Source organism: Rousettus aegyptiacus, unplaced genomic scaffold, assembly GCF_014176215.1.
Source record: "Rousettus aegyptiacus isolate mRouAeg1 unplaced genomic scaffold, mRouAeg1.p scaffold_m13_p_7, whole genome shotgun sequence".
Classification (NCBI taxonomy): Eukaryota; Metazoa; Chordata; class Mammalia; order Chiroptera; family Pteropodidae; genus Rousettus; species Rousettus aegyptiacus.
In genome coordinates this window covers 61,000,028-61,026,268 of record NW_023416310.1, presented here as the reverse complement: position 1 = coordinate 61,026,268, position 26,241 = coordinate 61,000,028, and the positions used below count along the sequence as shown (strand labels likewise).

At 38.1% G+C, this 26,241-nt stretch overlaps 1 protein-coding gene across 1 annotated transcript in view; it reads right to left on the bottom strand.

Moving 5' to 3' along the window:
- TMEM182 (transmembrane protein 182) overlaps positions 1-26,241 on the bottom strand; it is a 48,667-nt gene that overhangs the window by 7,002 nt on the left and 15,424 nt on the right. The window contains exon 4 of the mRNA XM_016161853.2: positions 11,398-11,535. Within this exon, the coding sequence (XP_016017339.2) occupies positions 11,398-11,535 (138 nt within the window). The remainder of the gene's footprint in view (positions 1-11,397; positions 11,536-26,241) is intronic.

The window sequence follows — 26,241 nt, the reverse complement described above, 5'->3', positions numbered from 1 at the left end:
GGCAAGAAACCATGGATGAAATTTAGATGAGAAACAAATATTTATACAGGCTCAAAGTCTCTTCCCACAAAACAATTAAAAATTATAAAGAGGAAAATAGTTACTTTATACTAAAGAAATCTAGCAAACACCACCTTACTCAAGTGACCAAAGTTAACATCACCAGAGACATGACAAATTGATGTCACTCGCACTGCATGACTTGCAATGAGAAGAATATAGCATCGCTGCTATGATATTGCAGCCCAAAATGAAGAGCCTAAATCCAATCATGAGGAAAATTCAGACAAATCAATTCAGAACATTCTAGAAAGTTGGTTTTGTATTCCTCAAGAGTCAAGCTCATGAAGATTAAAGTAGGACTTGCAATTTCTATGTACATCTTAAAATATTTCCAAAAAGCGAAATGAATAATTAAAAAAAAAAAAAGTGTGGCAGAGGTCTGTGGCTATGTGTGTTATAAAGTGTATATGTTGGGGAGTGGGAGGAGAGCATGTGTGTTCATACCCCAGAAAGATGCCTTTTTTGGTGAGAGATTATGACAACTAATGAATAATAATATTATTGATTTGGTCCACCTGCCAGGTAGAGCATCTCTTCTAGGGCAATACTCCTACTTTGGAAAAATGTTAATTATTATCCCTTGACATCTTAAGTCCCTCTTTCATAAAAACATAACAATAACTGTTTTGAGTAACTAGTGAATTACATTTCAAATCTACCTGCCACAATGATTTCAGCAGGAATTGAAATTACTAATAATATCTAGGTAATGTGTTTTTAAATAAAGTTATATTTAAAGTCGATCATATATGTTGAAAGCATAATTTACTGCCAATTAAATTCTATAATACCTATTTTTCAAACTCCAACAAAAATTCGTAAAACAGCTTCCTGGAGGCATCATCAAAATGTGGCCCCAAATCCCATGAAGATCTATGATCATTAAAAAGTCATGGACAAATAATTAAGTCACCAGGAACACAGAGGTTGCTCTTCTTATTGGCAGTGTAGGGAAGAGATAGACACTCAAGCTTATGGTTACACGTGGATTTTCTTACAGAGATGAAAACTTTTCCCTCTAAAAATCATGACTTCAACTTGGAAAGCATTTTTTCTGAAACAAAGGTCAGAAAATTTAGTCACAAATGCCATGAGGAACGCAATTGCAATGATATACAATATGAAAATGATCACAATATGGAAACAAAAACAGAATTTCCCCCAACATCAAGTCAGACTGAATGCCCTCAATATTTTACAGAAACAAGAATGAAAACAGAAGACATACTATAAAGATATTTTCTGCTATATTTCTTTAAAAAACAGATTTAAAAATGCTTTCCTAGGAAAACATTAGCCACAGAAATGAAAACTTTCTTCTTCAGAGACATAAGCAAATGCCAAATGCCTATATCCTCACCTAGAAATACATATATCTGTATTTAAAGTTAAAAGCCTATGAAAACTATTTATGTATCTTCTGTAATTTTAAAATCAAACTTGATCTTTAACTATTTCTATGTAATTGACCTGCCTTTGAAATGTGCTTGAGTCATGGGCAGTTATTGGGTACTTGGGAAAGAATCATAAATTCTAGAGGAGTCACCAGCCTCTCTTAGTCATGCTTCCACTCAAATTCAATGGCAACTCATTTCAGCTTTCAATAGGCATAGGAAGGGCCATAGAATGCCATATCTAAAAACTCCATTACGGAGGAAGTTAAAATGAATAGCAAGTTAGAAGCAGAATAGTTTGTCTCTTCTCAATTTGGAAAACACATGCACCCTAGAGACAGGGCAACATTCAGTCAGGGCATCTACAGGGGACTAGAGAACATGCTTCATAAAACTTTGGGGATATGACAGCAGTAGCTTACTCATTGTGTCTATTTTCGGAGGATGAAGATGAGCTCTGCAGTCATTAATTCTCTACCAAGGTCAAAAGGTTCAGGCATAACTCAAACAGAAGCCCTCATAGTGGGTGTAGCACCTTAGACATCCTACAGTAGAAAGGAGGTGGTAGGAGACTCGGTTACTTTTCTAGCGAGAGCTCCCTGGAAGGCAGGGGGAGAGTTTCCACTAACTACAGAAGTAAAAAACCTGGAGGTGGGCAACTCAGCAAACAACAGATCTTCATAGAAATGCTGAATGGCATGATGATCAATATCCCATAAGGGGCTTTTGCAGAAGATACATAAATAGTTTTCATATAAATAGTTCTTATGTTAGACCACACAGCACTAACATTTTAAGGTATTACATTAAATTCCAACAGCTTGAAGTTTCCTCTAAAGGGTAAATAATAATAACAGTCTTTTTTCTCTGGATGTTTTTACTCAAGAAGATGACTGAGAAATAGACACAATTTGTTTATCTATTTATCTGTTGGTGACATTTTGGTTTTTCCTAGGTTTTGGTTATTATAAATTAAGCTACGATGAATATTTTGGTTTGGGATGTTCTAGCTCAAACAAAGTCTTGAAATGATGGATACATCTCCTTAGACAAATGTTTCTGGGGAAAAAAAAATGGCAACAAAATCTTTTCACAAAACACAATCTTATACCAAATTGATAAAATAGTGCTGGGCTTACTGATGCTATGGCAGTGACCTGAAGCACACCTGTCCATGCTTACTGCCCCCACGCCAACACCCTAGCAGCCCTACTAAACTATACTAAGAATACTGGTTTTTAAAAAGCTACCTTATGTTATCTTTCACAAACATCAATTTGTCAACAAAACTTTGACGGTCGTTCAATAGTGCTCGCTGAGCAATTACATTCTCCAAGTGCCTAGAGCAAAATGATTTTTTATGACTCGTTGTTTTGAGCTCCTTCTTTAACTTTCACTATGTATTATTTGACATATATAAAATATGACATATAAATGAATATTATGAACTCTTATTATAAAATGAACCCTGTCAACTGGTCCCCAATCTAGGAACAAGACCACCACCCTCGAACGATTTTTTTCTCAGAGTCCTTTGGAAAGAAAGTTGTCCCTCAGATATTCAGGAAGTACCTCTAGGCTTTATTTCCAGGAATAAAATTTAGAGACCTAAGAGAGCTATTCTCTTGAGAACCGGCAAGGGATGTGACCTCCTGGAATAGAATCATAAAGCCCCTTCAAGATATAGATAACTTTGGAGTCCAAATGGATTATGTGATTTGAGCCCTACATTCATATAAGACTGTGGATAATATCTACAAATTAAGTTATATATTAGATAGTTACATTTAAGTATGTATTTTAAAAGTGTAAAACAGTAATGTATTAAATGTAAACACTTAAAATTGCCACAATATCTGCAAACCAGTTTTGACATGTATTAATGATTAATATACTAGTAATCTTAAATATTGCAGTGTTTGAGGCCTTTCTCAACTTTTAAAGAGCACTATGTGTCATACTAAAGGAAGACATGGCCACTAGTGCAGGCCAGATCTATTCCAGAGGCTAAAATGTATACTTACTTCCCTAAACATTACATGATGGGGAAAGAAAAATTTATCAATTCTACATTTTCTAAAGAGTAATATTGTCTTTATATTGTAATGTACTTTCAAGTCTCATATCTATTAGTTCATTCATTAAAAAAAAAATAGTGCTTCTACCAATGACATAACCACTGTTTGATACATGCTATTAATTTTCAGGTTATCACAGAATATAATAACATCCATCTTTATGAATCTTGTTTTGTAGTAATCGCACAGTCAATTCACATCACAGTGGGTTGTTATATATCTGTCCACTATCCCCAGAACCTTCGCATTACACTTTAATGTTACTATAAGTCTTTAGAATAACAATATGTGGTAGCTGGTTCAATTGCATTGATTTTGTGGGAAGATAATTATGGTTCATTTAATTTTAAAGTTATTTCTTAACTTTGCTGAGTAATCAATGATTCTTTTGAACCCCCTCCCCCCAAAAATAGATTTTCAGGGAAAATAAACTAGAAGTTCTTAAAAATAATTTAAATTGTGCTTTTGTAATAGTTCTTTCTTTTTAAAATTAATATGTTACTGCTTTTTCTTATAGCTTAATTATGTTCATTTTTACATCTCATATTTCAAAATTATAAAACTACTGATACATAACAGTCTACTATAAACATTCTTGGCTTATCTCCATTCTTTGTTTTCTCAGACTTGCTCTCCACTGATTTTTCTCCAGTTTTCTGAGATAGCCTGAATAGTTTTATATAATTATAAATTTCATGACCGTATATTTTCATTATATCTATCTAATTGACAAATAGTCATTGCTGCCCACACTTCATCATACTACTTTCAAATACATGAGTCGCTTCTTCTCTTTCATTAAGTAGACTGAACTTGGATACTGTCCATCAGAGTTCTCAAATATTTATCGGCATAATAATTTTAGGCACTGAACATCCAATATATTCAATACTCTACTCTCTTCAGAAACAGTTATTGACAGAGAATGATCATGAGGGTTTATCTATCTCTACAAGTCATTAGATATTTAATCTGAAAAGCGGAGTTTCATTTAATGCCAAGGAAGTGTTTGTCGACTGAGTTTCAGGAAGGAGGAAGTGGTTGAAGAGAACTGGCCTACTTCTCCGTCTCAGTTTTGTTATTAGTAAAACGCAAGTGCCTACCACAGAAGGCAGAAATTGATGATAACTTATCAAGGTGCCTGTAAGCTGGCAAGCGCATAATCATTACTGGCTAGATGACGATGATAATGATGATGATGGAGCTTTAGCATGAGATCCTGCTAATGGCTAGCAAACAGTGTTCTCTGAAACTTTTTAAAGTATCAGAGCTCCTCATATGACTGGGCTGTTACAGGACAGGCCAAGAGGTAAGATAATAAACTTGTCACAGTGTCTTCTAGTTCTGGGGTATCACAGGAGAAATGAGGGAAAATGTGCTTCAATCGTGTCTGTAGATGTTTTTCTAGAATTCTCCACCAGGTGGCACCAGTCACCCCCCCAGTCCCACTACAGAAAGTTTTGGAAAAGAAAACGTCAGGTGGACCCAGACTTGTGCTGTCACACTAAAGACATTTTCTGCTTCGAGGGCCCAGTTAAGCAAACCTCCTGTCCCTCCCCAACAGCCCATTGGTTATGGCAGGTAAACATTCCTTCTAAGACTCAGCATATGTTGATCCGAGGATTGAGACTGGTCTGTACCTATGTGCTTCTCTTTTACACGAGAAAGTATAAAGTCCTCAGAAAACACATAACAAAATTTAGTAAATAAACCAATTTGCCTTAGCCATTCACTGGTAGCTATTGCAGAGCAAAGAGACTATTTGTGGGAAGGGTGTGGAATGAAACAGAATGCTTACACAGAAATGAAATCCCTTATAGTAGAAGTAAACAGATTTTAATGACACACATACTTTGGAAAAGAGGAATGAAGCAAATGAAACTCATTTTGCCTTTCCACCACGACAAACCTAATCCCAAACCAGAGATCCTATTTATAGGCCAGAAATAATCTTGTCACCTTACACATCTGAGAATTCTGTCTCAGAGTGGAAATTAATTATACCACATAATAATATGGCATGTGAGCAAAAGCATTCATTTGCCAGGTCTGTCACTCTGTTTTTCAGAAGACCAACACAGATACATTTTTAAATGGGATGGGGAACATTTATTTAAGTTAGAAGTTTAAGTTTTTCTAGAAGAGTTCCACCAAAGTAATTACTGAGCTGCCTCTCACTCCCTAGATTTGTCAAGTCAGGACCCAGACCATAACCCAGAATGTCTGTGACAAGGACGCATATATCAAGCCTGGGGGGCGGGGTGGAGACTCATGGGGAGGCAACATCTCTTCCTAGAGAAATACCTGTGTGTCTCTTTTCTCTTCTTCACACTATCCCTCCCTTCCAAAGCCTCCATCTGGCTGAGATGCTGGACACTCATGGACCTGAGCTTGAAATGTCCCCCTTGAATTCTTCTTCTGGGAACCCATCTCCTCATTTCAGTGTCATAAATCTAACAAATTGGTGCCCCATTCGAAACCAAGTCAGGACGGGTCTGATTCTAACAGCCTGTGACACATATTTCAACTAATAAGCCATGTGGGGAAAAATAAACTTGCAATGAAGTATCTGAGGAAGAAAAGTAATAAGCCTTCAAAATATTTTTGTAAATAAAAACTCTTCCCAGCTCTCTTCTATTTAATATTAACAAAGGTTGACTTATTCTAGCACTTGACATTTATATAAAATGTCACAAGGAGGACATTAAAATTCCACATCAAAATTTTAAGGAAGGCTTTCCCACATTATAATAGCATCAGTATCCGAAACAGTAATTTTCCGTAACAAATTCTCGCATATGACAACTAAAGACACACAGCAAGTGTGCAAAACAGGTAGTTTTAGAAACAAAAGCGGCCAGTTCTTCAAGACCTACTTAGAAAGCAGATCTAGTGTACTAAGCTTTTGGATTGAGTGAAAGGGAAATTTGAGCTGTCATTCTATAGTTCATAAAAATTAGATAAATTAGTTCTACTGTAAAAAGTACATCTGGCCGTTATATCAGTAACCAATAGTTTACATTAATTACTTTTTCCTGTCCACCTCCCACCTCCAACAAGCCAGAGCTCTAAACAAAATATTAGATCCTGGACTTTGGTGGAATAGTCTATTCCCTGTTGGCAACTTATGCTTGTGATTTTCTCCGGGGAGTCTACTTTCTACACTCTAAGAAAGATACAGAAGCTTCAAAAAGCCATTCTGGCAAGACTTCAGGGGCCTCTCCAGCCTGTTCTCCTCGCACGGAGGCCCTTTTGCTTGTTCAGAGTAAGCAGCTGTTTATAGCCTGGCTCTTTCACTACGCACACATGGAGACGGCAGGTGCAAGCACCGAGATGCGTGTGCCGTAAGTTTAGAACGCCTTCCTCTAGGCCATCAGCAATTCTTTCCTAATCCCTTCCTGCTCTTGGTCTGTTTCTCGGACATGCTCTTCCCCTGCTCTGACTGCCACCATGTTCTGCTTTATCAGGAGGAAGATGGGAGGAGCCAGCCATGACAGTGAGCACCTCCTTCCTGTGAGACATGTGCTTAGTCTCAGCCAAGGGAAAATGAACATCCGGAAAATGTCTCTTGGCTTTTGTGAGCTACTTTTTCTAGGATTAAGACAAAAACAAAAAACAAAAAAACAAAAAACTCTTCTGTTATGCATCTTTCATATTTATCTCATCTCATGTAGAAATAAATGTGGTTTGCTGATAAGCTACTATAAAATCCATGGATCTTTCAAAAGAAAAAGGGAAACAAGCCACAAATCTGATTTACTTCTGATTCAGTATTACCTGCTAGATATAAGAATTTTATATTCCCTCATAGCCATGCACCTCTTCTACCTACATGACTTCTTTTATGAGGGTGGATGATCAGAAGGGAACAGGGTGGCCAGAGATGGATGTACTTCAAGCTGTTTGTCCCACATGGCAGAGTACTCACACAGTTCACCCCGAGTCACTTGGCTCATGTCCCTGAGAACTAACAATATCTTGAGGAACAGCTGTCTGGGAGAGCAGCATACACCCCACAGTCACAGAATGGGGCAGGAGCCGTACCACAAATAAGGGCAGCGCTCTTCCTCTGACTGACAAGATGGTTCAGCAGCCTCATCAACGTGGGGGTCTAAAAACAGAGTTAGCCAAGATGTAGAAGTATTTTAGGTACCTCTCCCCAGGTAAGACTCTCAAGCTCTACACTCAGCAGAAAAAGGTAATCCCAGTTTGTCATTCAGGAAAAGGTGATTTCAATTGTGGAGGAAAGTCTTTCTATCCTGATATGCTGGTAAAATACTTATTTCTAATGTTTGTGGCTCATCGCCCAATGCCAGTGTCCCAGATAATCCAGACTGTGTCATTATTCTTTCTTGTGCACTGGGGGGTGGGGAGGGTCTAACTGATGCACAGCAATCAATCCTTGCACGGATGTCTCCTTGCACAGGCATTAGAAATACGCAGCTGTATAATAATTTTCTCCGTATTACTCAAATGTTTTGTGATGCCATGCCTACCCATTCTACCTCCTCCTGTGCCTCTCCTGTAGCCTCCAATATCACAGGGTGAGGAGATGATGGGAGTCATCCCCTTTGTATCTAAGTTTTCCAGGAGTCCACATTAAAACAAATGTCACCCATAGTTGAGGCATTGTGGAGATGTGTGATAAGAGTCACTGAAACACAGGCTCGGTGTCATACCGTCCTGACTGTTACCATACATTTGGTCTAGAATCGAACATCCTCGGGAGCACATGGCCTGGCCTGCCTGAGGAGGAATCTATCCATGCAGGGAGTGGCAACATCCAAGGCTTGCTCAGAGCCAGTTGCCAGAGCAAAGGGAATACCACGGCCCCCGCCCCTTACTCACACCAACAGCTGCAACATTAGCATGTCCAGCCACGTGCAGAATACCCCAAACGATTGTCTTGTTGATGCCAGAGTCGTTCTATGTGCACATGCCCAGAAAGGGCCACCTGGAATGTGGTTCCTCCCTGTACCAAGGCCATCTATCCAAATAAAGAGGGACTGTCCAATCTTGTTTGTGGCATTGCTAAAGCAGCCACGGCAACCATGGGCCCAAGCCACACTGGTTCCAACTGCCTGCCAGAGCACAATGTGTTGGCAGGGGACAGTGCTGGAGATGCAGTCGGGCAAGGAATGATGAAGCAAGCCCTAAAGCGAAAGATTCTGGAATACTAGGTGCATAGAATGAGACCTTTTCATTTCGAAAATATAAAATTTAACCAAAGAAAGCATTATAAATTCAGTTTAACTCAGTAAATGTATCTTTCCTATCACACAGTATATGCATGGTTCTGTATTAAATGAGGTACAGAAAGAACTTGGCTGGGGAACAAACCAAGTGTTTATTTCATATTTTCCTCATCTGGGTATTATCTATTAACAATATCTGGGAATGTTTTAATGGAGAATTGAAAGATTTAAAAAATTCTGTCAATAAATTCTCAAGTTTAAGGATGATTTATTGGTCCAAGAACTACTGTAAAAAATTGTGTTTCATGGTAGAAATTGCTACTAGACAGTAAACTTAAGTTATTCCTGAGAACATTACTTTTCCTGCCCAAATGATAAGATGAACAATAACAGTTTATCTCAGCCAACAGAATCTCTCTCTCTCTCTCTCTGTTCTTGGGGAATAAATGGTCCTATATACAATGAAGAATTGTGCCATGGAGGAAATCAAGTCAAACTCGAAAGAAGTGTCATTACAGTCCTCTAGTCCAGTGGGGTTCAGACACCTGGGACACCTGCTACCTCTCAGGGGGCTTTTCCACGATGCCCTAAGCAAGAGGGAATTCAGCTCCAGGCCCACACGCAACAAAAGAGTCAACGAAACAAGAAAATGCTCTCATCATAGGCACATGAGTAAATATCAAATTCTTTACCTTCTACAGGGTTCTCAGCCTAACATAATTTTAAAAAATTTATTAAAGTATAGTTGACATACACTGTTATATTAGTTTCAGGTAAACAACATGGTGATTTTACATTTATAAACCTTATGATGTAATTACCACAATGAGTGTGGTTAAATATACTACTGTCTCACACAAATTTTAAAAAGCCAACAATTTTCTTCAAAACACATCCACACATTCTCTAAGACCAAACTCAGGATCAGAGTTTTCTGAGTTTAAATCAATTGTGCTGCCCATAATGTGTTAGTACCAATCCACTACTAATACATATTACATTTATTGACAAAGATTAAAAATTAAAATCAAGGAATGAGAAGAAACAAATAATTACATATTTTAGCAGAGAGCTGTTATTTCTGGGAAGACTATAGAAAAAATATGCACCTTAACTAGACCTTTGAATGAAGCCAGGGTAGAACATGGTTTGGGGGAGAAATAATATGTGGTAAAGATGATGCCCAGTTTTAAGGCTTATCAAGGGTTTGGTCTTATGGAATTATGAACTAAAGAAGAGAGACAATGAATTATGAGGTCTAAGTGAAAGAAGCCAGACACAAAAAGTGACATGTCGTGTGATCCCGTTTACGTGAAATGTCAGAACAGGTGAACCCATCTGACTGAAAACGAGTGGATTGTGGTTTCTCAGGGCTGGAGGATGACAGGGGAGAAAATGAAGTTTCTTCATGGAGTAATAATAAAAATATTCCAGAATCAGATAGTGGTGATATTTGAACCACTCTAAATGTGCTTAAAACACTGCACTATGCACTTAAAAATGGTAAATTTTATGGTATATAAATTACATCTCAAGTTCAAATGGGGAAATTTGAGGCCCTGTTAAAGGCCCCTGAAAAATCACTAAAGAGTTGAAATAAAAGATAAAAGACAGATGAGGTTAGATAGGACTCTTGTTCTCAGAATGAGTTTTTTTTTTTTAAGCTCTTTGAGCAGAGGATCCATATCTGATTATTCTTTTGATTCCATCTGCAGAATTAAGCACAATACTTATTATGCAAAATATGTGCTTAGAAAAACTGTTTGTTAATTGACCATTGATTAAAGAAAGATGGGCACCATCACGAGCTAATTATAAATAAAGCTATCCATTCTGTTCCTTCCCTTTGCTGTCACTACCATCTTCTGTAGAAACACTTGGTCCTTCTTATCTGATGTTACAACGTAGCCATCTGGTACAGTTTGGTCTGAGTCATACTGAAGTTTGTCTAATTTTCTAGAATTGCTGTCTTTACAAATAACCTTGGGCTTATGTTTTCAGGTGAGTATTCTGGCTTTTACTTCCTAATTAAATGAAAAAGTTTTAAAATTCACAAGACTTGCCTATTCATTTATTTTCCTATTTGTATTACAATCATTTTAGCAAGAACTAGAAAGACTAGCTGGAACGCTGACTAAAACAAATGTAGATTTTACAAAGAAGGGAGAATATGTTTAGATAATTTACATGAACCAACTAAGAAAACGGAATGGTGACGCTGGAGAAAAAGATGCTGTTCACCTATGAGAAATCAATCATGAGAGTTTTCAGTATCATCGTGGGGCTATCTTTTTCAGAGCACAGAGAAAAGTTCACCTAAATCCTGATGCTACAGAGAGGCATGTCGTGACCCTTTTTTACAATCAGAAAATTAACAGGGCACGAGAGGGTATAAAGGTTCTTCAGCAGGCTTTCTCTCTAGTGTCCTCTGATGCACAATGGGGATACAATGACCAAAGATTGTAGTGCTGATTAAGTGTGTTAGCACATGGAAAACAGAAAGTCCCTGGAAAAGTGTCTGATGTATAGTTAGTGCTCTGGAAACATTATTTACAAATATTATATTCCTACTACTGGAAGTCCGAGACCTAAAACTATAAGTGGAAAAAGACAACGATATGGAGAAAATCCATAGCTAGAAAATCATACTCACAGCATTGTACATACCTGCAGCAACATATGCACCTCCCCCGGCTTTATAGAGAAGATGGCTGGCAAAGGGCGCTGCACAGATGATCAGAAAGCTTGCGGTCACCACAGCAACCACCGCCAGGAGCATCAGAACCGCCCAGAAACCGCGGTAGACTGGAGACCCCAGGAGAAAATGAGAAATGAAAAGTACACTTAGATGGTGAACCCAGCAGATTTCCAGGCCATGGGTCCTGAACTTATCTTTCAATGGAAACCTTACCGACTGAGTTCGGACTCATCATACCTGAGATCTGCGCCACACACAGGCTTAATATACTTTGGGAGCTCAGTTTTCTGATCGGATTTTACATTTTAGAAGTGGAAACACCTAAAGTTCTTAAAAGTGTTCTCTTGAGTAATTACCCAGCCTGGTCACATGTAGGTGTTTCACAGCAAATGCACAAAAAATGTGAAAAGGCATTGACATTTACGAACACTGCCTCTTATTTCTTGCTAAGATAATGTTTATAGTTAAAACAGAAAGCAAAACAAAGCAAAACAAAACAAAAATGATGGTCTGTAGATGGAGATTTTAAATCAGATCTATTTAAGGCATATTACTTTCTATTGATATTTATTTTTAGAATGATTCAAAATGAGGAGTTACAGTGATGTCTTATTATAGAAGGACCAGCAAGCCCAAATGAATAATGATAAATGGATTGATCAATAGAATTTATATATATATATGAATTCTATTGATCAATTTTGAGCAGTATAATTACCAATCTATTAAACAAATTTATAATTTCCCAAAAGCTAAAATGCTAAACAAATTCCTTTTGGTACAAGCAAGTGAAAGCTCAGTGAAATATATTAGTCAAATTACAATTTTTTTTAATGAAAATATAGAAACTTTTTAACAAAGCAAAGGATGGTTTTTCTCAATAAGCCCATCCAGAAAAGAAAAACATATATATGTCAATGAACTGGAAAGTCAAAGAGAGAAAAGAGGGTGGGAAGATGGGAATTTGAAGAGAGGTGTTAAATAGGATGGCGGGCTGGCATTTTCTTGTGAATAACAGTCCTGAACACAGGAAAAAGAGGTCAGCATTTACCTCAAGTACCTGCGCCGCTGACTGGACAGAGGCGGCCGGCTGGCTGTTGTCAGGAAGTATTCTGTTCAGGCAGGAAGCAGAGCCTCAACAGAATTCATCAGCTTTGAGTGTGGGAAGTAAGAGTGACAGACTGTGAGCCATGTGTTTTATGTCTTGGTCCTACCAAAGCTTATTAGATAATTGGCAAGCTTCACATTTTCCTCTTTAATTCACCCATGTTCTTCACTTTCTATCACAGGGCAGGTTCCCTGGCAAGTGCCAGGGGTAAAAACAGTAGCAAGACACAGCCTAAGGAGCAAAGAGCCTGTTCCTTTGCAACCCTGATCACACTAAAACTGGAAAAATTTGGCAAACAATTGTCTGAGGTATCTGAAAAGCAAACTAGCAAGTAGATTAAGGAGCAAAGTCAACCTTTAGCTGAGATCCACTCAGCTATGAAGAGTCTTTGCAGTGCTTCCTTTTTTCTTCTCCTGGATTTGGCTTGAGGGCAAGCCAAATTGGGAACTTTGTAAAAGGTGCAGCAAAAAGCAAAGCAAAACAAAACTACCCCAATTAAGGCTATCATTCTGGGCACAGAAGCCAGAAAAAGGGTCCCCACAAGTATATGGGGAAAACCCCTTGTTTCTCTTTTTATTCTCATAGTCGTGCTTCAAGTCCAGCTTTAAAAGTAGACCTGCATTGGTATTTCAGTGGAGGCATGCGGATTTAATATTCCAAGTGATGATTCAACCTTTTAGATAGAAGAATCATAAAAAGGGCCTCCCATGATACAAAAACTGGGGGAATCACTGTTACATGTTTTCTCTTTCTGCTTGCTACTTCACACTGCAGTGTGATTGCACGGAACTGTGCACAGCACAGGAGGGCCAGACTCTGAAAATCTCAATCCTTCCAGCCAGAAAAGCAGGAAGAAGGAGCCCTAGAAGCCAGAAGTTGTGAGGAAAATTCCACAGATAAGAGAGAGATGGAGACTCTTTGGACTCTCTAATTCTATGTTTGAAGCCACACAAGTAAGGAGCTCAATTCCCCAAGCTACACACTGCAGAAAATGCCCACAGAAGTGTAACAAAGGCTTTGAGAGCTGAACTACAGCATAAAAATCACCCAAGCACAAGAACAATCCCCGAGTGCTGTGTGCTCCAAGCAGACCCAAATAGCATGGCAATGACTCCGAACACTGAAATGACTTGATCTAATACCACAGAAGAAACAGGTTCAAACAACAAATTACTATTCTCAGATAATTTTAACTGTTGCAGACTGAAAACGTAATGTTCAAAATGTCTAGGATACAATCAAAATTACTTGGTATATTAACAACCATGAAAGTCTAACCAATTCTCAAAAGAACAAGCCATCACCAGATGCCAATCCAAGAATAACTCAGATGTATGAATTATCGGATGACTTGAAGTCGGTGATTAGTACCATTTTCTGTGAACTTTGGTGAACCATCTTGAAATGGATAGAAAGGTAGACATTTGTAGAAGAGAAACAGAGTTTGTAAAAAAGACCTAAAGTTTTAGAGTTGAAAAATGCAATATCTTAAATTAAAAATTCATTAGAATAGCTCAAGAGCAGCATGGAGATGAAAGAGGAATGCACAAGTGAACTTTCATAACAAGCAATAGAAATTATCCATTCTGAACAAGAGAAAGAAGAGATTGAAGACAAAAGATGAGTACAGTTGCAGAGACTTGTAGGACCAAATCAAAAGACCTCACATTTGTGTCGCTGGAGTCCCTAAAAGCAGAGGCAAAAGATGTTGGTGCAGGAAGAGTATTCATTGAAATAATGCCTGAAAACTTCCCAAATTTGGCAAAAGATAAATTTACAGATACAAGAAACCAACAAACTCCAAAGAGGAAACTCAAAAAAAACCAGCCCATACACATTATAATAAAATGACTGAAAACCATGAATGAAGAAAAAGTCTTGCAAGCAGGCAGACGGAGAGAAACGATATATTAAATATAGGAACAACTGATCTAAGGGCTGCGTTTCTTATTAGAAGTGATGGCAGCCAGAAGATATGGAATGACATCTATAAGATGCCACAAGAAAAGACCTATCAACCTAAAATTATGCTTCTGGTAAAAATATTTTTGAGGGATGAAGGTGAAAGAAAGCCATTTGTCAAGGAGGAAAACAGGATTTCTCACCAGTAGATCTCCTCTTCAAAAACATGAAAAGGAATTTCTTTGGGCTGAGGAAAATGTCACAGAGTTCACTTGAAACTTCAGGAATGGTGAAAGAGAAACAGAAAAGGTGAATAACTGCATAAACAGAGCAGACTTCTTTCTCATCATAATTTATTTAAAATATGTTTGAGGGTTGAAATAAAAAATATATATAATCACATAATACAGTAAAGAAATGTAGGTTTTGGAATAAGAGTAACCTGCGAAATCACATTTACATGTGATATGACCTTGAACCAGTTAATCAAGCTTCCTGAACTTCTATCACTTCTTCTGTAAAATAGGGATGTTTGTATCCACACTTTAGAGCTATTGGGAGAATTGTTAATAATGTATGTGAAGTGTGTGGCATAAGAGACCAATGAATGGATTTATTTTGTGATTGCTTTTATTGTTGTTAATGTTAAATTGTATTAACATTACACAGCAAGTGGTATTGTGCTCAGTAATAAGAAAGGAAATTACTTCCTTTTGAGAGCCTTACATATTGTTTTTTTATGTATCACTGACATTTGGAAATCCCTTTAGAATATAGCTTAGAGTATAGTACAGAAGTCGTATTTGACTGCCAGTACAGAAAGTTCCACAAAGTTCTCACACCGTCTCTCATGGGAAGGTTCCCTGACCAGTAATCACTAGGAAGGCATTGGGCACATTTTAAACCACGTGACTCTACCCCTAATCACCCAAAATTACACAAATGGGGTCAGACACCTGACACAAAGGCAGGTGAAACATGGCGACCTCTGACGCCTGCCTTATGATCTACATTTTGAACAGATGAGGACTTGGGCTAATTAGCGTGATCCCTTCAGAACCGGAAAAGTGAGGGGATTAGCAGCAGCATTGAAGTTAAAAGAAAGTGCTGGTAGCTGGGTCCAGAAGAGAGCCATGGAGAGCCAAGGCCATGTGCCAGCAAGAGGGCAGAAATATGAATCAGGCCCCAGGGAGGCAGGAGAAGCTGGTAGAGCCTCTCCACACAGACATGCAGAGAGACCATAAGAAAAACACATGATGAAGGAGAGAGAGAAGGACTCTCAGACAGATATGGTGACAAATGCTCCTCCAAGCTCCCACTTGGCAACTGCTATTTCTGTCATTTCCTTACCTCCAGCAAAGGGGCCCAACTTTTAGTTTTGAGTCCCCTGTAAAAGACAAGAGAAACAGACCTGTATCTAAGGGAAGGGGGTACCTGGCTGCCTGGAGAGTCGTGACCAAGTGAGATTCTTTACTGTAGTCACCAACCATGTGCTTTATTCTTCTGCCTGCGCCTCCACACTCAAAACTGCATAACTTCAAGCCTATTTCGAAATAATTTACTTAATTCGCACACTTTCATTCCAGAATTAAAATGTTCAGTCGTAATGAAGAACCATCTTGTGTAATTGGGTAGAATTCTTTCACTTTCTGAAGTAAAACTGAGGCAATCAACATAAAGTGAATTGAGTGCATGTGTCTTGGGAGTCAAACATGGTATTGGGGCCCCTCTGCTTGCTGATTCATAACTCTAATGGGTAACAGCTTTTTCTAATATGGAAAACAATATCTTTCACCTAAGTTTCTAGTGAGGAGTGAGAAAATATATGAAAAGATACATGTAGTAAGCACTCAAATATATTTGCTATTTATTATTCTGTATCTTGTAATAAAATGTTCTTGTTGAAACTTATTTTTTATTTTTATTTATTTGTTTACTTTGTTCATTTTTTTATATTTATCATGGTGACATTGGTTAACAAAATCTAGAAAGTTTCAGGTATGCCATTCAACAGTATAAGTTGCCACTTAAAAGATATCTATTGATCTCATAGATCTAGGACAAAGACGAGCTTTCCGTCTATACATGTAAATATAGTATAATATAATAAAATACTGTAAGGATAAAAGTTTATTACCATATGTAAATTTTTTTAGATCATATGCAAAATTTGGGTGGGAAGAGCATTTTTGTTTTGTTTTGTTTTTTTTGGCTAGTAGTTTATATTAAGACTCTTGTGCTTGAATATATCTCAGAGAACAGCTATTTTGTTTCCATACTCTTTATATGAGCCCATTAAAACTGCAAAGCCTTCTCTTTGAAAGCGCTGGACTGTGCCAAGTGAAAATATCTTTCAAAATTCATTTGTACTATAAAATACAACTCAATGCTTAACTTAAACTATATCGAATTTCTATTACTTCTTATTAAAATATGAAGCAAGAGTTACAATGTAAATAGATTTGCATGTAATCTATGTTATCATACTTTGATTTAATTAAGAGAAAGTCTCACCTACATCTGTGGGAGGCCAGAATTAATAACTATTTTCAAAGAAGTGAAGTTCTGTTCATGCTAAATAAATGGGTAAATTGACCTAACAAAGTACTCCTTGGTAAAGTATGGTAATGAGGGTGACAAGCGGTAATTTCTGTAACAACAACAGATGTTATAGAAATGGTTCAACTGGAGTCCTCAGTTTATTTTCCTGAATAAATTTTTACCTTTACAGTATTACTTTCACCAATTTGTTTAATAACTTCATTCTTGTAGATCTAGAATCATTAGCCCAGAGTATGCTGAAGTGCCAAATCAATATATTTTATGTAAGTATACCATTTCATATTTTTATAACATTTTCACTTATATACAATATTTTTTAGTGTTCTTTCACTTGAGGACTATCTTGTTGTCATTTAATGGAGAAAAGAGACATTGTCTTATAGATTGCCTTGTTTGTTAAATAAGAGAGTATACAGAATACAAAACTATGTTCCTAGTATCTGTTTTATAAAAAGTACATAATATAAAAAGTATTAATTGCATTGCAAATTCAAATATCAGATTCAACATATATCAAAGGAACTCATATGTCTTTGAATGTAAAAGCCCAAATTCCAAAGTGGCATAAATATGAAGCGTAGGGAGACAAACATCTGTTAAGAATGTCTCAGGGAGAAAACATAAAAGCCATCCAAAACTGCAGGCACGGTGAAGGCTAAAGTGGACTAATAATGATGCACATTAATACGTGTGCATGTGTGCTTACGTATGTTGTGCATGTGTGTAGACTACCACAGACTACAGATGGGAAGCTACTGGCAGAATTGGCTTCTGTTCTGAATTCTATGTAAACAGGTAAAAAATAAAACCCTATCACGTTTCCTTTTTCCAGTAGAATTATAATGAAAATTCACTAAATCCTCATTGATTCCGACAATGGGCAAAAGCAGCCCAAGTGTTAACTGTGGATTATTTGTGAATAAATTCCATTCCAAGCCATTCACATCCAGCCAATAACTCAAACTGGTGTCTCACAAGGGACCTCTGAGAGGGGCCCTGCCAGCTTGCTTGTGAATAGGCACACTGCTGACCAGCAAAAGCTACTTCATTTAGCAAATGTATCTCAATGGCTCTCCTAGTAACAGGCACCAAAAACTGCTAGAGGCAGACGTGACCCTTGGGGAAAGCAACTAAGTTGAATGCTGTGTGCTAGGTGCCTGCACAGAGGAGCATGGAGCTGGACAAGCTGTTGCACAGAGACCACCATTTCAGGGCTAAAGGGGAGAGAGAAATGCTGGGTCTCAGCTTCTGCCTAGGATGCCATTAGGCAGAAGGCGGGTGGATGGTCCCTCCAATCAGAGCAGGAAAGAGTTCCATGGGTGGGGGAGGGGAAAGCTGCTCCATGCTACTGCCACCTAAAGGAAGAAGGGACAGAAACTAGAAACCTAGAAAGGAAGCCAAAGCCATCTATGCCAGGCAGAAAGAGCCGACCCTTTATCATACAGTCCCCCAAAGCCCCTAAAGGTCAGTCATCAGAAATTACAGCCAAAAAAAAAAAAAAAAGCCACATTTGTATCAAAATATCACTCTTGCAACTGTACAGAGAATGAACTGGCAAGAAAAATAAGTGAAATGGGAAAACCAGTTGTTAGGTAGTTATTATAGCAACCTAAGTGGGGCCTAAAGCTGGGTGGTGAGTTACTGTTGTGGGTGGGGAGAACCCAGCAAGAGTAAAGACTGTCTTCCTAAGTTTTCATTTGAATGCCAGTTTGTTCTGTTACAATATTAACAAACCTCTTGATTTCATAATGCTATAATTTACACAACAAACCTTCTTTCACACAGACTAAAGTAGAAAAGAATCAACCCAAAGGATCACAATTCCAAATTCATAGTGTTTTGATAAATTATTTTGTTGTGTCTATAAAATGTAAACATTGTATTTGCAGTTTAAGGATAAACTTAGGCGTTATTCATTTTTCAAAACTTGCTATCTTGCTTCAGACACCTCACAACGCTAGTTCATAAAGCTAATCCTATGTTTCGACACATCCTCAGGCACACACAGCGTGAAGTGCTATAAAACGGTCTAAGTGAAGCCGAAACAAAACACGCCACCCCCTCCTCCACCCTCTGCCGCAAATGAGAGCCTCCAGCATATGCTGCTGTAGCTTTAGGCGAGAGGCTTCTGTTTCACGGGCCTGCAAGCCGGTCCTGCTTCTCCCCACGCTGCTTGTCTTGGCAGAGCCAGGCAGGTCTAAAAATACAGTAACGCCTGCACCACAGCAGAAGGACAGGCTGTACAGTGCGTCCGTGTCTGGGCTCGGTGACTGCGGACGCGTCAAGCCAAGTCATGTGCTCTGTGCAGTCCACTGCTTTTTCAGAAGAGAAAGAACGTGGAGCAACACAACGGAGTGTCCTTCCTCCTCCAGTAAGCTCTGGCATGTGGGAACAGCTGAAGCCTGGACGCCTTGGGCAGGAAGAGGGCGGGCCCTCACCTTCCATGCCTGCCGTGACCTCGGGAAGTCCCTGAAGCAGGAGAAGGAGGGGTTTCTTCATGTGGATGGAGAGCTTTCCAGATCTGAGAGGCCACCGAAGGTCATTATAGCATTTGCTCCTCCTAAAGATCTTGGGAGCTACGGAGGGAAGCTTGCTGGGCGTTGGGCAGGGTGGCTTTGCAGAAGTAGTGGTGGCTGCAGTGATGAGTGAGAGTGGGATGATGCAGCTTGATAGCAGCAGCAGCCAGCATCCTCAAGGTCACAGTAGTGAGGCAGCAAGGCTCTCGGAGTGAGGTGAAGGGGATGAGAATAACGCCATCCCAACACACACCTCTTGGGTTTAAGGATTATTTGATGCTGGGAGCAACTGTGAATCAGTGCCTGCAGAAGGAAACTTAGTTTTCCTTAGTTGGCTAAAAGCAGAAACTTTGGAGCAATGAAGACTACCATAAATCCCCTCTTCCAGGGGAATTTTTTGGCTGCCAAAAAGACAGCAAGTCAGCACCAAGATAGGTCTCCAAACCAACCTCGCAAAAATAGCTCTAATAGTACATTAGTTTCTCCATATATTTCCTAGTCATCTTCCACAGCTCACTATCCCTAATCCAAACTCCTTTTTCCTTTGTCTTGTCACATTTCTACATTTATCCTTCTTTGTTAAAAAGGTGTGCAAACTCTCAGGCCTATCTGCTTCTTTGGGTCTTTACTTTCCTATGAAGGCCTAAGTATGTACACATAATAATAAACCTTTTCCATGTCAATGTGACTTTTTACAGTCATATTTGCAGGACCCTGCCACTGAACCTAAGAGGGCAAAGGAAGAAGTCCCTTCCTCTGTCACAGAGGTATTGTGCACAAAGCTACTCAGATCCTGATATTGGACAAGGTGAGCACCCAGGGCTTACACACCAGCTCCCAGGTCTTCCCCTGATCCCTGGGCCTCAGAGGGCCTGAACTGGTGACCCACATCCCTGCCTGAGTGTCAGAGCTGCTTGTAGGGCTTTAATACCATACCCGAGCCAAGATTCCAAACCAGACCAAGGGAATGAGGCTCTCTGAGGGCGGACACAAGCAACCATATTTTCAAGTCCCCTAGGGGAATGGAATATGCAGCCAGGTTGAGAACCACAGCACTTTGGGCTCTCTCGAGCTGCTAATTTTACTGAGAAGGTATTGTACCCTATGCAGTGGCTCAATCTTTACAGATGTTCTTTCCTCTGTCATCACAACAATCCTTACTGTGTATTTTACAGGTGATGATGCTCAGAGAGTATAAAGTCCCAAAACTTAATTAGCCAGTAAATGGCAAGGGCAAAATTTGAACTTAGGGCTGGCTATCTGTGCTCTGTCTCAGACACCATTAGCATCTATGTTTGTTGTATGTGTGTGTGTGTGTGTGTGTGTGTGTGTGTGTGTTTTCAAATAAATTGTCACTGCTCCATCTAAGTGTTCTAGTCTCAAATCCTCCCACTTTGAACCCCAGTACCTTATCTTCCAGAAATGTCCAAATTATTGTGACCTTTCCTGTTACCATGCCTCTGGGCTTTTACAATACTGTTTTCTCTAGCTGGAATAAGCAGCCTTCCTAAGCAGCCTTCCTACTTGATCTTTGAGGTCCAATCAAGCATGCTCTCCTTCTTGAAGGGACATAGTGCAGCTATTTCCTCATCTCCACCAAAAGGCAGGAAAGCACAGAACCAGTAGGAATATAGGTAGGAGTTCCAATACCTCTTACCAGGTATGTGAGCTTAGGTAAGTTACTTAGCTCTCCATGCCTTGCTTTCCTTCTCTAAAATGTGATGATAATGATACTATCTTACAGTATTGTTGAGAGGATTGCTAGAGTTTGTGCTGGTCAACACTGAGAGGAGTGCCTGGCCTCCATACTCAATCAGTGGTCCTGACACATGCCAGCCCCTGGACTTAGGGTTCTATATGGTATCCTTCTGCACATATCCACTTCCACTTCTTGACTGCAAATTCCTTTAGGGAAAGACACGGTCTTGCTCATCTTTCTAACCTAGGGGAAATGTTATGGCCGACATGTAATAGATGCTCAATAAAATGCAAAGGAGTGAATAATCAATAATTTATCACTCAGTTACTACTGAAATTTCAAAGTAGATGGTCAAGGTTGGTGGCATATTTAAGGGTCAGGGGACATAACAAAACTAGCTCATTCGAAATGACAAGAATCCATGAATTTTGGCTTCATTACCCCAATATTTGAAGAGTCTATAACTTAAATCTGTACTAGAAAGAAACAGGAACTTGGAAAAGAACAGCTGAGGAATCAAGTGGTGAGATGTTATCACCCAGGTACGAAGTAAGTATTGGGGATGTTCCATGCTCCTGAATACCCAGTGCACAAAAATGAATCAAAAACATAGGAATTTCTGTGTTTCTGTCCCACTTTAAAAATGCCAGGAGAGAGAAAATTTCCTCGTTCACTGATTCTCTCTTAAAAAAAGAAAATCTGATCTATACCTGAGAAGACTTGTTATTCTTTAAATTAAGCCTTCAAAGGAACATTTTTGGGATCACTTTATTTGTACATTTTTTTAAACAATAGATTTGAATTTGCCTACCCAAAGCTTTTTTATAGACAATTGAATATAATTAGAGCAAAGTCGTGTTTACTTAATTGTAGTTTTCCATTGTGAGAATTAAAGGCCCTGAGTCTTCTTTTTTTTATGTCTTTCAAATTATTTGTCTCTATAAATTTCTAACATCCTAGAAATCACAATAATCCAAGGAATTTTATAGTCTTTTATCACAACTACACATCCAGGAATCTTTCTCTTAGAGAGAGTAGTTTTTACCATTTCTACATCAGCAAAGTTAGTTTAGGAATTTCATAGCACTAAATTAATTTGATATTTCTCTTGCTATTGTTATCATGAAATACCCAACAAAAGAAGGGATTAACAACTACATTGAATTCCATGCCTTCACCCACCTGTGCTCATATACTGATTGAAAAAAATCTACCTTGCATCAGGCACTGTGCTAGGTAAGCAATACTGGTGATATAGCATGAAAAAAAGTACAATGTGTGCCATCAAACAGTCTAATTGCAGAGAAATAAATACACAACCAGATGAATATCAGCTAGGCCAAGTGTAAGAAGAAAACTCCATATTATAGATGAATAAAAAAAGGATACTTGACCTAATCTTGGCATATTGCATAAGGCTTCTCGGAGGAGGCGATTCTGAAAGGGGAGAGCAAAAAGCACAAGCAGAGGGAACCAAGAAGGAAAGCAGGTGTGTGTAAGTAGCTCAGCGTGAAGGCAGAGAGAGTGAGAGATTTGGTGTCAAAGGAAGTGCCGAGAGGGAGAAAACAAGAGGCAAGTCATGATGGCCCTTCAAGGTCATTTCCCAGTGGAATATTTTGGCCCACTTTGTGTGAGACTTTCTCTAGAAATGATATGAAAAATCACTGAATAATTTGCATTAATATCAGCTTTTTGTCCACATAGAACTTCAATCTATCAGTAATCAAACCACTGACAAAACATTGGTAGTCTTGGTTTCTGTGTGTAGGGAGGTAGTTTTAGTATGAAAGAAAAAGTAGAAAAATACACACGCCCTTTTCTTTCTCATAAAAATTTCTATATTCTTAATTTTTCTTTCTAAAAGGGTACAATACTGTGAGATAAAGCCACCAAAAACCTAACAATGTTTCATGGTAACCGGCCTTTCTTGTGGGGAAAATGAAATAGGCAAGGAAGGAGAACTTATCAAAAAATTGGAATAAGAAGAAAATGAAGCAAAAAAGTTTCTAGGAAGAAAATAAAGGTATTGAGTTGAGAGTAATCATTGGCTTCCAGGATGAGAGGGTTGTGCAGGCAAGTGGTAGCCTGTCCCTGCCAGCAAATGCCTTGGACAAATAGTTGGCCAGCTCAGAATAAGGCCTTGCGCAGTTTGAGATGTGAACCATGTATACAAGGAGTGCTAGCACAGCCAGGGTAAGATGAGTGTCTCGTGGGGACAGACAAGATAGCTGGGACATAGCTGGCATCTCTGGCAGGGCAAGTATGCCTCATTTACTCCAGCACAAACGTATTCACTTTGCTTATTCACAGACTGAAAGTCACATTTTCCCACTTAGCAGGAAACATGATCTTTGGTGTTCAAAGTCCACATCCACCAGGTACAGTGCCTACGCCCCTCCTGGACATCCTGCATGGACTTGCCCTCTTCCAAGGAGCACTCTGCAGAGATCCTTGAGTCCTCACTGACCTGCCAATTGTTTGCTCTTTAGAAGTGAGTCACTTAAACAGCCTCCCTAATATTGTTTGTTTCTTGATAAATAAGGTAGAATCAGCAGTCTCAGAAGTCACTTCCGGTTATTCTGGTTAGAGTCCCAGCAAGATGATCAATATTTCTCTTTGATAAAGAACTGTATAGATTAAACTTTCAAGTTTCTGCTTGAAAGAACCAACCTTCTAAAACTGTCCATTTTAAGCAGAAAATCATTAAAAAGATCAAATATAGCATTTTCATAGCTATACTCTACATGGTCTAGTGGGTGATTCGGTTTTATTTATTTAATATTTGCAGGTACAGGATATGTCTTTGGAAGATTTCCCTCTCTAGCTCAGCATAGCAAGGTGTTCCAACAAATCCCCTCCATACTGCCTTAATAGCTGTTGCTCTGGAAACAAGTTAATGTATTGATTTCCATAAAATGTTTCACTCCCCTGAACAATACTGACCCAACACTGTATTGATGTGAATGACAGCCTTGGCCACTCAAAGACTTGAAGCAATAAATTTGAGTGCAAGGAAAAACACTCTCAAAAAGTCTAACATATTTTAAAATAACTATATTTAAAAGTCACTTTAATTTTATTTATATATTCCCAAAATTGTTTGTAAAGAGTAACAAATAAGTAAAAGAAGCAGATGGTCTGAACAATGGGATGAGTGAAGAAAAGGGATATGCTCAAAACACGGAAAATAAATATAAATGAAATGGAATTCTAAAAAAAAACAAAAAACTAAGTAACTTATAGTAAGACAGGAAAAAAAAACACCAAGAATGAAAAACAAAACAAAGAGAAAACAAAAATTGAAATGGCAGCGTTAACATGTCAATAATAACATTAAATATAAATGGTATAAATACACTAAAGGACAGCTTTGCTTTAATGTATATCTGCCTAACAAAAGAATGTCGAATTATGTGGGGCAAAAATCTGATAAAACTGAAAGCAGAAAAAAATAAATCCACTGCCATAGTTAAACACTCCAGCACCTCTCTATCAGAAATGCATAGATCCAGCAGGCAGAAAATCAGGAAGGACATAGCTGGACTCACAAAACCACTGATCAACTAGATATAACTGACATCTATAGACTACTTCACCCATCAACAACAGAATGCACATTTTTCTCAAGTTCACATGGAACATTCACTAAGACTGACCACATTCTAAGCCACAAAGCACACCTTAACAAATTTAAAAGATAAGAGATTATAGAATGTCTGTTCTCAGACCACAAGAGTTAAATTAAAAATTGATAACAGAAAGATAAATGAAAAATCCAAAAATATGAGGATATTATAAAACACACTTCTACATAACACATGGGTCAGAGAAGAAATCTCAACATTAATTTTAAAATATTTTCAACTAAGTTAAAATGAAAAAAAAAGTATCAAAATGTGTGGAATTCAGGAAAGAGTGCTTAGAGAAAATTTTATAGCATTGAATGCATATATTAGAAAAGAATGATCTAGCATCAATAACTTAAGTTTCTATCTTGAGAAATTAGAAAAGGAAAGCAAATTAAATCCAAATGGAGCTGAAGCGAAGAAATATTAAAGAAAATATCATCGAATGTGAAAAGAGAAAATCAATAGAGAAAAACAACCAATCTAAAAGGTGATTCTTTGAAATGATCAATAAAATGTATTAGCATTTAGCTAGGCTAAGAAAAAAAAGAAAGAGGTCCCGAATTACTAATATCAGAAATGGAAGAGGGGACATTAAAATAGTAATAAAGGAATACTATGAAATATTCTAGGCCCACAAATTTGATAGTACAGGTAAAATGGACTAATTCCTTAAAAGACACAATCTGCCAATACTCAGATAAAAAGAAATAGTCTAAACAGGCCTACATCTATTAAAGAAATTAAATCTATAATTAATAACCTTCTTAAACAGAAAGCACAAGGTCTGGACAGGTACACTGGTCAATTCTACCAAACATTTAAGGAAAAAATTATACCAATTCTCTACAATACCTCGGAGGATAATAGCAGAGGTAATACTTCCTAACTCAATCTATGAGGCCAGTATTATCCTAAAACCAAAATCAGACATCAGAAGGAAACTACAGAACATGAACATAGATGTAACTAACCATCATCAATAAAATATTAGCTAATCAAATCAAATAATGTATAAAAAGAATTACACACGATCAAGTAGGATTTATCCAAGCATGCAAAGCTGATTCAACATACAAAAATCAATTAATGTTACCATCACATTAACAGGCTAAAAAAAGATAAATCACATAATCATAGCAATAGATGAAGAAAAAGATTTGACAAAATCCAATTCCCATTCATAAAAACAACAACAACAACAACAACAACAACAATCCTCAGGAAATTAGGAATAGAGGGGAAATTCCTCAAATTGATAATGCATATATATGAAACCCCTACAGCTAATATCCTATTTAATGTGAGAAACTTGAAGCTTTTTCATTCAAATCAGGAGCAAGCCAAAGATGTCCCCTCTCACCACTCCTTTTCAACATCGAACTGAAGTCATTGCTAAT